The 15,811-nt window shown below is 42.5% G+C and overlaps 1 protein-coding gene across 1 annotated transcript in view; it reads right to left on the bottom strand.

Moving 5' to 3' along the window:
- Positions 1-13,602: 13,602 nt before the first annotated feature.
- SAMSN1 (SAM domain, SH3 domain and nuclear localization signals 1) overlaps positions 13,603-15,811 on the bottom strand; it is a 34,441-nt gene continuing 32,232 nt past the window's right edge. The window contains exon 8 of the mRNA XM_036383850.2: positions 13,603-14,826. Coding sequence (XP_036239743.1) covers positions 14,621-14,826 — 206 coding nt within the window. The 3' untranslated portion in view covers positions 13,603-14,620. The remainder of the gene's footprint in view (positions 14,827-15,811) is intronic.

Raw genomic sequence — 15,811 nt, 5'->3', positions numbered from 1 at the left:
CCCTTTGCATATCTGCAGACAGTAATGCTTCCCCCCAGTCCTCTTTCCTCCAGACTGAGCAGCCCCTGCTCTCATAACCTTTTCTCAGAGGTCTTATTTACTAACTCTTAAATCATTTTTGTTGCTCTCATCTGAACTCTCTCCAGTGTCTCTGTCTGTTTTAAAATGCAGTGCCCCAAAATGAGCGTTGTTCTCCGAATGAGGCCTGGCTGGTGCTAAGTAGAGCAGAATAATTATCCTGCTTGTTTAACATGAGGTATTCCTCAGCATGGCTCTTGCCTCAGCTGCCAGGGCTCTGTCCCCTGGCCTCCCCACCCATTTGTTATCCTCTGCAACCCTGCAGAAAACAGGAGCTTTCTAAAGCAACGTTTTTAGGACAAAAATAAATTAATTAAATCCTGATGTCTTAATTATTCCCTGTTCCAAAGGGGAGGTGCTCCCCTCTTCATCTGCTCACAGCATGGAGGGGCTGGCAGTGTCTCTGCTGTCTCCCCACAGTTCCATGTTGGCTTTTGGATAAATCCAGCTGCAGGCCCTCACAGGGATGGCTCAGTGCTGCTGACCTGCAGGCACTGACTCAAAGCTCCCTTGCAGATAAATCTAAGAGGTTATTTCCAAATCTGTGCTGGCTCACACCTGTGGGGGCTGAGGTGCTGGTACTCTCAGAGGTACATCATCCAAGGAGAACATGGACAAACATGGGATATCACTCTCAATATCGGTCACCACCACTTTGTAGGAGCCTGTAGCAAAACTTGTGTCGCTTTATGTTACAATTTACACCCAAATCATAGGGACAGCGATACTTCCAATGAATGCTATGTGACAAAGTGTTTAACAGGCTTTGGAGCTGAATCCAGAGCCCTCTCTTTCAAACATCCCCTTTGACTTTGCAGAGCTTGGAGGTGACCCTAGAGACCCTCTGACTGGAAATGCTGCTGAAGATGATTACTTCTTTCAGAGAGCAAGACAACACCTGCTGACACATTGTTTTGCCTGCAAAGAATTAAAAACTCAGCGAGTGAATTCTGCATAAATGCTCCAGTCAGACTTCAAGAGAGAATGTGAGTGGTAAAAATACACCCACATCTCGGGCTCTGTGTTCAACAAAGGCGCTGGGCCAGGGCTTCAGCTTTGCTGAGTCCACGTTTGTTGAAGCAGAGTGAGGAGCTGGTTCTGACTTCCCAACTCTGTGTCTGGCTGCCAGCCCACACCAGGCGGGGGAAGCCGTGGATTTGCTCCTGTGTAGCATCTGACAGCTTGTCCAAGGCCTCAGTCCTGATGGATACAGATGGTATAACCTGGGCACATCCCCTTGCCCTTCCTTGTTTCTGCTGCCATGAGCCTTGGAGTGCAGGTGGCAAAGGAGCGGCAGCACAATTGAGGGAACATTTCAGTGCTGGCAATCCATCATGGATGCAGGTAGCACAGCTTTTCTCTTTTACCTCAGCCCCTCTCAGAGGATGCAGAGAATGTGCCCAGGATTTACGAGGCTGGTGCTCCATGCAGCCAGCATCACTGCCTGCTACATTTTTCCACCTCGGTGCACCAGTATGCTGCTTAATAGACCTCTGGCATAATGTGCAACAGTACCCAGCTCTGTACCTTAGAGCTAAAAATGAGGAGGCAGGAAGAGATGAACAGCATAGCTGTTTTTCATGCTGCACGAAGGGAAATTACACAGGAAGTAAGTCACCTCCTGAAGAGACTAGACACAAGAGGAGTTCTCTTTCTCTGTTAAATTAAAATGAATGATTAAATGCCAGATAGTTCAAGCACCTTGGGCAGATACTGCACAAGCACTTTTCTTGCTAAGAAAGTAACCACCTAAGTTACTGGCTGACTTTAAAACAACTGAGAAGCTGTACTTGTAAAAAATCACTATTGCTAATTTACCTTCTGGCAGGTGGAGGAACCAGTTTTGGCTCCGAGCAGCCCTTCATGCAGTACTGCAATGCTGCAGCTTGTGAAGAGTACCTGGACATGTGAGGAGGACATGGTGTCTGGGTTGCTCCAAGCTTGACTGCTGAACTTGAATGGCCCTCACAAAAGCATCACATATTGAGCAAAGAGCTGTGAAACCCAGCCCCAGCTGAGTGCATGGTCTGCTGTCTCTTTTGGCTCTGCTAAGGTATGCAACACTGGATTCACATGAACTGACTGAAGCTGGGGACACTGGAGCAAGGTATCCTCGGATCTCTTATCACATCCAGCATCTCTTTGGCATTTCTTGTTAGCTAGGTCAATACACCTGCCAGAGGAAATCCTTTTCTCCTGTTGTCTCAACACTAACCCTGTTCTGTCTCATTCACAGCAGGTGAACTAAACCAGGATGGTCCCTCCAAGGTGTCAGAGGGTTTTCAGCACAGACTACGTAGCAAAAATCTCCCTATCAAATCTTGTACCCAAGGAAACATTTTCTTTTTTTCATCTTTCTGTTTTTGTCCCTTTTACTTCTCACCAATGCACATTAGTCAAACTTAAAGGAAAAGTACAGTTCATTTTAAAGGCTGTCCTGTCCCAGTCTGTATAAAAACCTTCCCATTCATCTCAGCAGATGCTGGCAAGTTGTAAACCTGACTGCTAAAGGACAGACCCACAGGGAAAAGGATTCATCCCATCTCTAAGCTCTCTGATTCTGGGATTTAGCAATTTTCTTTTAGTGAAGATTTTTCTTTTAGTGAAGATTTGCCTCCACCAAGAAATATATGTAGCTGGGGTTTAATTGGAACTGATCTGTACAAAAACTTCCCCTAAAAGCCTAGTTTCCTCATAAAGAGGAAAGAATTGCTACAGCCGAATGAAATTGTCTGCACAGAGACCTGGCACAGTATTGCTACCCTACATTTGCCATTTCATGTTATCAAGATTTAGGTAACACCCACAGGCCTTTCAGCTCCCCAAGCAGCAGGAAAATTAGAGGAACTTCTCCTGCTCTTTCAGACTCCCAGCATCACCAAAAAAGTCTCTGAGTCAGTGGAATTGTAGTAAAGTAGTGGGGTGTGAACTTATCTCTCTGGTGTCCCAGGCTGGAGAGAGAAGTAGAAAAACTTTGTTATTCAGATCAGCTGCTTGTCTTGGGTTACTGCTCTGACTGCAGTCTGAGGGCAGTAGGGGAAGGAGAACAGCACAACCCATCATTTGCAGCTCTTATCAAAAGCTGACCACGTCAAAGAGGCCTCTTTCTCCCCCACTCTTATAAATGAGAGTGATAACTTTTATGGGATAGGATAGGAAGGGATCAAACTGTTGTTATTATACCTTGCTCCTTTGAAATATATACTTGTAGTTGCCCATATATACTTTGCTCCTCAGGTTCTAACAACATGATGGGCTATCTATAACCCTTTTTAAAAATAATCTTTGAAGCATGAGTGGGACAGAAAGCCCCCATATCTTTTAGAGACCAGCCCTAAAAGAAGATTCCTTCTAAATCCATCTATTCCAGTTAATAGGGCTTGGCACAGCCACTCTGTCTACTATTCCAGACCTTAAAAGATAATTTATAACAGAACTTTGAATGTTTCCTGGCTCAATGCATTTTTTAATATACTGGATCATTTGCATTAGTGTCTCTGTTCACCTTATATTTCATGAGTAAGTAAATTGTGAAAGGTTAACCTCTTCTATAAAAAAATAGGACTTTATGTGGAAGTCAATATTGGCACAGTCTGGAGAAGAACTCTGTCTCAGCTGTCAGGATGAATGTTTTGTCTGGTCTTCATTGCAATTCTTTTCGTTTTACTCAGTCTTTCTGTCATTTTACTTTTTATTTTTTTCCCCTAATGCTAAAAAAAGAAATTTAATAAACTAACATTAGGATCAAATTCTCTAAATTGCCAAGTCATACTCTGGCTAGCTTTCCCCCCATGCTGTGCACCACGGTGAACATTTATGCTTACACCACGTCCCCTCTTGAGTAATTTATAGCATTTAAAAGCTTAGTTGATCCTGTGGGCTGCTGGCTCCTTGGTGCCTAAGTGGACTCTTGGCTCTGAGGCAGCAGCTCCAGGTCTAGCAGGCAGCAGGGCCCCCTCAGTGTTTGATTGCTCCCCTACTCATCCAAGGACATAACTAGCAGCATGAAAGATTCCTCCCCAGACTGATGCACACAATTAACTGAATTACTTCAACAGAGTGTAGATAGGGGAGATTTAAAGTGGAACCTGTTACTGTGCCAGTGGCTGGATGAGGATCCTGCTGTGCCATCACAGGGAAGGAAAATCCTTCCCTGCCAGCTCTTGGTGAAAGAGTTCTTGCTGTGACAGCAGATCCAGCTCACACGCTTGATATAATGCCCTCAATTACCATATCTTTGTAATTATCATCCCTGTCTGATAAGTCTTGTGGAAACTATCAGATCTTGAGTAGAGGATCTAGGAGACTTGTAAGAATATAATGTCTTGAATTGATCTGTCTGTTTAATGTTTCATCACTCTGCCACCGATTGATCATTCTTTGAATAAAATGATAGCATAGCTGTATGCCAACACTTGTGATTCATTTTCACTTAGCTAATCAAAATGTTGTTTCACAAGACCCTGATGATGTTTAGGATGCCTTTTAGGAGGTATTACCTTACACCAAGCTGGCTGACTCAGATGGTCTTTTTCTTATACTGTTACTAGACCAGTCCCCATGATTTATGAGGCATGCTTTCCTCTAGCCAGTTCCTACAAGGGTGCCGAACAGTTTGATTTAAAAGTGTGTCAGCTAGAGAGAAATCATGGTAAATATGATTTTTTATTTTTTAGAGTTGAAGGAACTGCAACATCCCCACATATCCTGGATCAATAACTGAACATTTTCTATTTTTACATGAAACTTAAGGATTATCTGAAGCTTTCTGCCAGGTCTGTACAGATCACCCATTCATCTTTAGCTAGACAAGCCTAGCATCTGTTTTCAGTCTATCTCATGCTGAAACTGTACTGCTAAGATTCAGAAAGTAACTTGGTTTTAGGAGAGCTTCTTTTAGCAATGTGAAAAAATGCAAAGAAAACTTCTTGCTGCTTCTTTAGTCATGAACTGTGTTCATGTTTGTAGCTGAGCTTTGAAAGCCTGCACCCATCAGCCAGGGAAGTGATCTTACTTTTTTTATGAATGCTAGTTGTTCTTTTTACTGCTGTAATCCTGATGAGTTAAGCAGTGTAATGCAGTTTGATGTTTGCTGTAGCAATGGAGGGGTAAGTAAAAATCACCTCTAGCAAGAATTAAGCACTGAAGTAGAATGAAGCAGTGAGTCAGGATACTCTAAAGTAGTTAAGAGACTGTAGTTTTCAGACTACAATTGTAGGCAAGTATTGCATAGGCCTTAGGGACACAGGTGAATTTTACCCAGAAAACAAAGCCTTTTCCCACAGGTTTATGTCTGGTATAATTATGTCTTAAAGTTCTGCCTTTTTTTTTTTTAATATTCTGTGAGCCTCAGTAGCAGTAGCACTGGAAAAATTGCTCTGTAGCACTGAACACACTCTGCCTACAGCAAAGGCAAAGTTCATAAAGGACACAGAAAGCACAGAGCCCCTGTTAACCTACTGAGAAGGAAGGTGTGTTTGTGTGTGCCAAGAAAGCAATCTTTTTGTTGCCTTAGGTCTTTGTACAGTCTCCTATGATTTCCTTCTAAAGAGAGAAGACACCACTGTAGTCATTTTGTAGCTATCATCAGCTTTAAAAAGACTGTAGAAGCATCTGGAGGGGCCAGAACTGTGATTCATCATGCCAGCCACCACCTTGCCCATTATTTTTTAAGAATTGAGTTAAACAGCTTCTCAAACACTGACAGCTTGGATAGAAGCCTAACTCAATGGCTGGTGGCTGGAACAGCCACTGGACAATGTCCTGCAGAGTGATCAATAATCCAGAACAGTTTTTTGGGGTTTGGTTTGGGGTTTATTTTTGTGTGTGTTGTTTTTCAGGTTTGTTTGCTTTGGTGTTTTTTTTTGTTTTTTTGGGTTTTTTTTGTTTGTTTGTTTTTGGACTCACCTGCATTTTAATGCCTCTTTTACAGACCAATATGTCAGACTTCTAACCACTTGCCTTTGCTTTCTACAGCATTGATGGCCCTTTGAGTTAGTGATGCTTGTGCAATTCCAGATGAGAGCTCCCAGGCTCACGTGGTACCACTTCTTCCTGATTAAGCAGAACAAGTGAGCACCTGATTGACTTTTACCATAAATGCTGACATTCTGCAGCCAAAGGGGAGGGGTTGGGGGGAAAGAACCCTTTTGATAGTGTTTAAAGCACACAGGCCATTTTCAGCAAGGATTTCCATTTCAAGAGATTTGTTAGTGTAGTCTTGGATTAGTCTATGCATCGAAAGCTTTACTTAGGAAGATTTTCATCCTTTGAGGCACACACATACCAAAGCTCTTTGTTGTTCTGAATCCATGATTATGTGCTGAATAATGAATATTTTTAAAAGCCTTATGCAGCCACACTGTGATACCTTGACAATTTCAGCCAATCTCACTCTCTTTTTTTTTTTTTTTTGACATTTGCTAACAAAACTTTTTTGCAAAGACTTTTAGCAATTTAGAAGTTCTTCAGTGCCAGGCAACTGAATTGCTGAGATGCTGATTTAAAAAAAAATGAAAGGTATCTTATGTTGATTTTGTTTTAGAACAAGCTGACTAGCTGCAATTGAGGTTAATTGACCTTTATAATGGATACACAGGACAGTGCTAAAGCTGTACACATAAACTGCAAGTTTATTTGATAGCAAATTGTGTTAATTGACATTCATTGTGCATCTTTCTGTTGTTTATTGCTAGCTGCTCATGTGAATAGTTTGTTGATATTATAGATAGGACAAACATTTGTTTCAGATAAATAGGATTTTCAGTTGAATAGGTTTTAATTAAATGATCCCCTGTATTCAATTTTGAAACTATGAAGTACTGTACAGTATGTACCTAAACCTCTTATCTAGGATCTTATATTGTTGAATCATGTCTCACACAAATTTGTTTATTTTTTGTCAAATAATGCCTAATTTTTCTGCCACTTGGGCAAGATCTAGGTCTTATGCCAGAGGAAACAACAAAATTACAGTGTTGGAGAGACTGAATTTATGCAAGAATTATAGGTGACTGGTGTGCATAAACTCCTGTACAGCTCCTCTTTTGCTGGACACTCAGCCATTGTTTTCTGTTCACAGACCTCACTAAACAGCTGCAGTCTTTGTGCTTTTCACAACACACAAAGTTTCTCATACCTTAGCTATCTGTTAACTATATCTACAAATTCAGTCCAAACCAGTCAATTTTCCCAATGTTTTTTTCTAACAAAATGAAGCTGTGGCTGGCAGAGTCACTGGGCACACACCCCCTTCCAGGGATGAGGTTTTCCCTCCATGCTGCAAGCAAAATGAAAGAGCAGCCCCTCCAAAGCCTTTTCTAGGTCACAAAGCATGATTTTCTTGACCAGGTTAAAATAAGGAAAGACTGCTATTACATTTTGGCTGAAATCTGAAGCAGAACTAAGACAGGTAGATGTCCTGTGGGCATGTACATACAATTGAGTGGTGCACAGCTATTAGTTAGCTGTTATGATCTTTTAGCTCCTTCTGATACATCAGCACCCTCTTTAAATATCCTTGTAGCTCAAAACATCAATAAGGATGTATTTGCTGTATATTTTTACCAAAGATACATTTAAAGAGAAATAACTGTTCTTGAGTAAGTTACATTTTATTTTAATATGCTGGGGTAAATAATGATAGCCATTCACCTCTTATGTTGGAGATGAGAGCAAACTTAGGAGGCAAAGTAGTTAGGTAATAATGTACAGAGAGATTTCTTTAAAAGAGTGCAACTTCCTCGGGTTTGCTGTATTCATTTTTCTCTAAAGTGTTTTTTTCCCCACATGAGTGGCTTTCTATTTCCACTTCTTTTTCATTTGCACTCTCTAAAGTCTCAGGTTATTGCCAACAGTATTTTGAGAACTGCCTTCCCTGGAGGATTTTTTTTTTTTGATAGGCAGCAAGGGACTGCTCTCAAATACGATGGTGAACATTTTAGCAAGATTTGTGATATAATGTGCATCACAGGCATAAAGACCTTGTTTCTTTTCAAAGAAAAGTGGCAAAAGGCTGGGGCCTGATTTTCAGGCTCTGGCTGAGCTGCAGGAGCTGTCACTGAGACCTGCACTGGGTACTGGGTGTCAGAGCAAAGCAGGTCAGTGTCTGGATGAGCTGCTTCAGGAGATGGGAATAGCACAGGCTGCCTGTGCTGGTAGCAGAGGACACAATGCATGCAAACTCCACCCCAAATCACTGAGGAACCCTCAACACTTTTATGTCTGTTTGCATTCAGGGTATCTATTATTCACAGTTTGGTTCCTTCTGCAGCAAAGCTGAGGCTTGGGAATGATTCAGGTTGAAGCCCTCCCTCCCTCAGCCATATGGACATAACTGGTGGCCAAAGGGTGTCACCAGCTTGGCCACAGTCTGCCAAAATTCCCTGATAGCCCTGCACAGTCCTGACCTGTCTCCATGTCCTAATGCTGAGTTGCACAACATGGCTACACCTTTGATGTTCCATCCTAAAAACCTGTGTATGGCACACAGCACGAGAGGTCCTCCACAGAAATATTCTGGATTGGCATGGGGAAAGGGCCCTAGGATGTGAGGATGTGTGTGCTTTGCCCAAGAAACATGCACTCTGTGGGACACTGGCCAGGCTTAAATTAAGCAGCCAAGGTATGTGAACCGTTCAGGAGCACCACTTGCCCTCCAGCCCTCTTGTCCCTCATTTCTGTATGACTTCTTGGCACAGGCAGATTTTCTGTGCTCTTGCTACCAGCAGACAGTTCTCATGCCTAGCAGAGGTTTCTGAGCATGTCAGAGCTAATTCTGCCGAGCCACAAAAAATAAAAACGACCCTCTCAGACCCTCCAAGCCTATCATGGACCTCCTCCCACCTGTGTCCCCCTTCTAGAGAATACATATTTCCCTGAATACCTAGTTTATGCTCATTACAATCACTGCTGTTTCTACATACATGACACAACTCCATAGATTCAACAGCTCTGTGTGTTGTCATTATAATACAAGAGTTCTATTATCATTACATTGCAAGGGTTCCATATTGCTAGAGTTTCATACCTCCTTGATGTTTCTTGTAGGCATCTCCTCTAGGCTCTGACCCTTCCTTGTCCTCACAGCAGCCAGCTGACTCTGGTTCCCCTCAACCAAGCAATCCACTCTTTTATAGAACTCTTCTTATTGGCCATAGCTGTGGCCTGTTAAAGTCAGGCCTGCTCCTAATCTTTAATAATGAACCCAGCTGCAACTCTTTAGGGGGTAAGATTACTTTCTATACTACCTTTATTTACTTATGTTCTATCCCCCTACATGTGTGTCCCTGAATTTATTACTGTTCTCTAGCCCCTTTTGCCTATGTGTCTGTAGTGGCATTTCTTGGCCTTTCCTAGCCAGGAGAAAATAGAAGGTTTGAAACCACTTCTGTTGGTTTTGCAGTGAACAGACCAGCCCTTCCTCTAGGATCAGTTAATCATAGAATCACAGAATTATAGAGCCATAGAATTGCTCTATATCCAATTCTAATAATAGAATTATAGAGCTTTGAAAGTAACTTTACAGATCATGTGTTCCAAGCCCCTACCATGGGCAGGGAAACCTTTCAGAGGACCAGGTTTGTCAGAGCTCCATCCAACCTGGCTTTAAACACTTCCAGGGATAGGGCATCCTCAACTTCTCTGAGCAATCTGTTCCAGGGCCTCACCACCCTCACCGGCAAATAATTTTTTTTTCCTAATCTCTTATCTAAACCTGCTTTCTGTCAGTTTGAAGCCATTCACCCTTGCCCTGTCACTCCAGACCCTTGTAAATAGTCCCTCTCCATCTTTCCTGTGGGCTTCAGGTACTGAAAGGCCACAATTGGGTCACCCCAGAGCCTTCTCTTCTCTAGGCTGAAAATTCTCTCAGCCTTTCCCCATACCAGAGCTGCTCCATCCCTCTGATCATCTTGGTGCCTCTCTGGACTGGCTCCAGCAGGTCCTTCCTGTGCTGGGAACCCCAAAACTGGGTTCAGTTTAAGGGTTGTCAACCTGCAGCAAGGATTCCAGCCTGTGCCTGTAGCAAGGATTCCTGCCTGTGTCATTCCTGTGGCCAATCCTCAGGAAATCAGAGGCAGATGAGGAGCTGCAGGCTGGTGGGTTCATCAGGTAATGCTGGGTACAGACAAACTGAATGCTCCATACAGCCATATTATAGCCTGTTCCACGCTATCAGTTGTAGGCAAAAATCTGCTTATTGCCTCCCAGGAACTGGGGAACAGGGACACAGATGAACATCTCATGCAGGAACTCATAAACCAAAGGGATAAACTTGTGCCATCCTATGTCACCTGTTCCTGGACCAGCACAGAGTGTCATTGCACAAAGCAGTACCACAACATATGCAGCCAGCAGGCAGAGCATGATGCAAATAATGCATTCAAAAGCTAACATAGCCCAAAACCTCATCTGTGAGCTGTGAAAAAGGCAGAGCGTTTGCCATGCTGTTACTAGACATGTTGAGACTGCTTCTCCTGACTGACAAAAGGCTCAGGCATCTGTGACACTGTGACTCAGTTGCATGACTGCCATCAAATCTGTCTCAGGACAGATACCAAGGTGCCACTGTGACCCAAGGCACAGGGGCAGCCTGTGGCACATCTTCCCTTACGTGCTGCCCACAGATCTGTGCGTGTTTACGTGGGCAGAAAGAACTGTACTGGCCTTGACTTAATGGAAAAACTGATTTCCAGGCAAGGGGCAGGTTGTACTCATCCTGTGAACACTGTGACATCTACAAACTGGCCTGTCTGTTTCACAGCACCCATTTATTCTTTCAATATTGCCTTGTTATCTGTGCACCAGCCTTCTTTACAAATGGGTCTATCAGTGCGATGCAGCTCCATGGCAATGCCAGAAATTATTTCAATTGCCACTACGTGGGAGAAAGTGCTGTGGTACAAAGGGGCCCTTTCTATCACAGCTGATGAGCTGTGGGCTTCTGCACATCACAGACCAGACACTCAGGGGTAGAATTGGTGATCTGTGGGATGGAAAACTGAGTGGTAAGGTGGGTGGAAAATTGGCTGGGCCAATTGGCAGGGTTGTGTGAGTGCTGTGAAGTCCAGCTGGCAGCCTGCAGTTAGTCGAGTCCCTCAGAGATGAATCCTCTCCAGAATTTCCACAGAGCTGCCCAAATTCTTCTTTGCACTTCCTGTGCTCACGGGCACCTCAGCAAAATGAAAGCAAGCCCTTCCTTGCTGCTAGCCCCTAGGCTGCTGCACTCTGACTCTCAGAGGTGTGGTTACAGATCCTGGAGAGCAGGATGCTGCCTCCAGGGATCTGCAGGCTAGTCCACATGGATCATGCATGGCCTGGCACTCAGCTCCTCTTTTTGATGGCAGAGCAGCCCTCCTTTAATGTGATGCCAGCTGTGGATGGCAGTCACACGGGGCTGAGTACAGGGCAGCACTGTTAAACACTGCTAAATTTGACCAGAGATGTTTTGCTTTGGGAAGGAGGAGGCCTGCCACCACCTGAATTTTTGTGGGGGTCACCCAAATCTTTCTGAGTTGTGGCTTTCTGCTGTGGGCAGCAGCAGCAGCAGCAGCACATGTGTCAGTAGCCAGCTCTGGGGGAGTCTGCTGCACCTGCAGCACAGCCCTGGGCAGCCAGGAAATCCCCACTGCCTAAAGGCTGCAAGGGCTGCCCCTCATCAGCTTTGCCTCCGCTATTACTGACTGGCTTTGCATCTCTTTGTAACTGCAGGGAGCAGGTTCCAAATAAGAGACTTGCAAATGTGTTAGTCCTCCTTAAGTGTAGAGGAAGGTTGATAAAAACGAAAAGGGACATGACACTCTTGAGCAAGTGACAGAGAGGAACAAAACCTCTGCTGCTTTCTTCTCTTCCCTATCTCAGGGAAATTTTAAGAATTACTTGAAAGTCACTTAGATCTCCACCAGACTTTTTCCAAGAACTCTAGAATAAGATTTATTCAGATTACCCAGCACTTAAACCAGTTGGAGGAATGCTTCTGCTATTCCAAACATTTTAATCCATGATCAGCATGATCAATGAGACCACTAAGAGAGAAAAGCCAGTTGGGTCTGCTGCTTGTAGAAAACACAAATTTTTTTCTTTGTGGTACAAAATTTCCTCATTCTTTTTCTCAGAACAGTGTGAGAGAGCGGAAGTGTCTGAGTCTGAGATCTAATCTGCTCTGCCTTTGCAGGAAGCTACAAAAGTCTCAAACAAGCTTTCAGTTGATATCTTTTTCTAAATAAGAGGCCCTTTTGACAAAGCCTTGCTGATTGAAGATCAGAGCAGTTACAACTCGTGCCCTTCATTCCCAACTACTTCACCTTACACCTGTATCCCCTTGCCATCAGCCCAATAGGCAGAGTTTAATTCCTGTAAAATACAGCAGCTGTTGGGTATTTTGCTCTGTTGAAAGCTTTGCCTGTCTCACTGCAACTGTTTAGGGAGGCCTATTTTCATTTGCAAACCTGTGCAAATTAACATTTGTCAGAGTATTTGTATCAGGGCACAGCTCTGGTCTCTGTGGCTGGTAGTCCTTGACCCAGCTAACTTAACTGCTTCTTGACAGTCACAATCATATTTAAACTCACCTCAACATCCTTTTATAGGTTCAGCAATTTTGCAGATGTCCTCAGAACCTGAAGACTAAGTGCAATCTGCCACAAAAGCCACAAGATAAGTCCCTCTGAGAGAAATTCAAGCTGAATTTAGTCCTTCTCTAGAATGAGGAGATGATAGAAGCCAGTTCAAACCCATTATTTCAGAAGTTAAGTCATATTAAGTAATGTCAGTACTGCATGACACGATGCACTACTGGCTGGAAAAGCATTAAGAAACAAATACAGCTGCTTGATACAAGCTCTCAGATTCTGCATCCCACCAAGGTTTCTGCATCCCCTCCACACCTGGCAGTATGGGCTCATTGCTGCTAAATGATGACATTTGTTGCTGGTATCAAAAGTAAGTTAAAACCAGAAACAAATCATAGTAGTTGCCTTTCCAGTGTTTTGGTGGGGTTTTTTTGTTTGTTTGGTTGGGTTTTTTTTCCTAAACAGAGTTTATTTACTCCAAATCTTTGAAATCTTGTTAATGCAATTTTCTAAAATGGCAATTTTATACTACAGCCTTCAAAGCAGACTTGTGTGTCTGACAGCAGTAGTCTTTTGAGAAGTCATGAAAAGTACAGAAGACACTTGCATTGGGGAAAGGAAAAAGAAAGGGAGAAAAAGCTTTCCATTTGTTTATAGCTTCTTCAGAAGTACTCCTTTAGGGGTGGAACTTTTTGTGTTTCATCTCTTCTGAAGGTGATTTTCTTTCAAGCTGTCAGCAATATGTGGAAGCTCTTTAACATAAATGCAAAATTCCTTAAATTATGAAAATTTTGTGACTAATGACTGAGCAAAAAATCCCCCTATTGACTTGATACACAGATTCTTATGCATGCTAAAAATCCTCAGTGGAATTACTATTTACTGTGTTAGTCTTAGAAGAGAGCAGTCTTTGAAATGTAACGACCACATTAAAAACCAAGTATTTTTAAAGGGCTTAAACACATGGTTCTGTTTATTATTGAAAGAAGTACTCTAAAAGAAGACAGGCAGTTAAAATGTGTATTCGAGTGTGAAACATATTGGGAAAAGACAATAAAATCTCATATGAAAGACAGGTACAATAACCATGTTAGCTTCCAATTCTGTACACAAACACATACTCTATTAACAAACTTCACACCACACAAAAAAGGCAACACCTTCACAAAACATTATCATAAAAGCATAGCACTGATCCTGATGGCTTTTTGCTCTGAGTTTGAATTCTCTGTATAATGCTTGGGACAAATGAGAACAGGTGTGAAAAGAACCATAAAAAAATTGCCACTGCCATTTGCATGGCTCTGTTCTTCCACAACATAAGGACCACGGAGAACTGAATTCAGATTCACCCTACAGTTCTCTCATGCCTCCAGGAAAAAGTACAAGAAAAATGACAGTCTACTTTAGAGCTCATTTTGGAGAAAAGTGGTGTTAAACAGCTTCAATATTAGTGAGAATTGGCTTGGTACTTTTCAAAGTAGGGTGTGACTGTATCCACCTTTTTATTATGATGATATATCAATGAAAAGACATTCTGTATACAAATCAGCAAAACACAGCTGCAAATAGAGACAGTGTGATTAATCCATATATTTTTAAAATAAATATGTACAATATTTACATTTTGCACAGTTCCAGAAATTTACATCTCTGGATTATGAACCACTACCTAAAAAAAAATCTCTACTATTATAGAAAATGCATTTGCTGTACAAATATTTATAAATACTTTTGTATAAACTTTTTCAGGGAAAAACCTGTGGATTCACTGAAAAGAAAAACATGAGAAATTCTTATCATCAACTAATATTTAGCTATCAAGTGTCCACATATGAAACAGTTTAGAGCTGTTGAATCAGAAAAAGGTAGATTTTCAGTGTTGAGAATATTTTGTATTCTGCTTCTGTGCCACCATACTGACAAATGTGATTGTCTTTTCTGAGAATCTGCAGAAAAGCAGCAGGACCGAATCAGTTTGACTCACTGATTGTTATTGACTGCACCATGTCAGACAGGGCTTCTGGGTCTGCTTCTTCTTTACCATTATCTGAATTTTCTGATGAGATGTAACAGCCAGAATCTCTTGGACAGTCATTTAACTGTGATTTGTCAAAACTCTGGTGAGGGCTCAAGTTCTGCGTCTCCTGACCATCCTCACTTGTCTGCTGTTCTTCAACTAGAAAGAACAGAAAAAGAAAGAAAAAATTGTCAATACAAGTACCTTGGGAAAGAGCTGAGATAGCAGCATGACTGATCTTGAAGAACTCTGGAAACAGAGCTGGTAACCTACACATGACTACATCAATATATTTTGTCCATCAGAAGCAGAGAGAATTGAAAGTACGATTACACGAGTGTAGCAACACCTGAGTTGACAATGAGGTTGGTCTTTTTCCTTCTGGATCTTTCTCAGAGATGAATGCTGGGGGCTTTGGCCTGATCCTTTCTGCTGAGGTCCTTCAGGCAGTGCAGAGTGCAGCAGTCACTGTGTGTGGTCACCGTGCCCACAGCAGAGATGGAACCTTCCCTCTCCCGAGCTGGTGTATCACAGAGCGGGATACTGAATTAACGCCAGGGCCCACTGAGCCTTGTTTAAAACACATTTCTCCATATCTCTGTGTCTGTGGAGTGCAACCCCCACCACCTGATATGCTCTCTGCAGCAGAGAGAATGCACTGCCCTTCAGAAGTGCTTGGCACAAAGACGTGCCAACCAGCTTTTCTAAAGCACCCAGCTTTTCAGCAGGAGTGGGTGGCTGATGGAAACTTCCACCAAGCGCAGCTTGATATCCAGAAGGTTATTTTCCAAAACACAGAAACCTCAGAGGAAGCTAAGGTGCCTAATTTCTGCTGTATGGTTTTTGAACGCTGTTCCAAAACGAAGTAGAAGAAAATTATCTTGCAAATAATTTGCCCTTGTTTAGCTGCTGTACGACTGATCTGTTCAAATTCAAAAATCTGGAACTCACTGGCAGTATCAACAGAAAAGTTCAAGAGAGGACATACAAGTATCTAATGACTCTTATGTGTACTGGTTTTAAATTTCCTCTTTCTGTTCTCTAGCTGTGAAGTACATGTTTACTCACAGTAAATTTCTTAAGAAAATGAGCTATAAAATATAAATCTTTCCATTTCCTACTTTTTTTTTCTTGTGCTGTTACC

This window comes from Molothrus ater, chromosome 2 (assembly GCF_012460135.2).
Source record: "Molothrus ater isolate BHLD 08-10-18 breed brown headed cowbird chromosome 2, BPBGC_Mater_1.1, whole genome shotgun sequence".
Classification (NCBI taxonomy): Eukaryota; Metazoa; Chordata; class Aves; order Passeriformes; family Icteridae; genus Molothrus; species Molothrus ater.
This window is presented reverse-complemented; position numbering and strand designations above follow the sequence as displayed.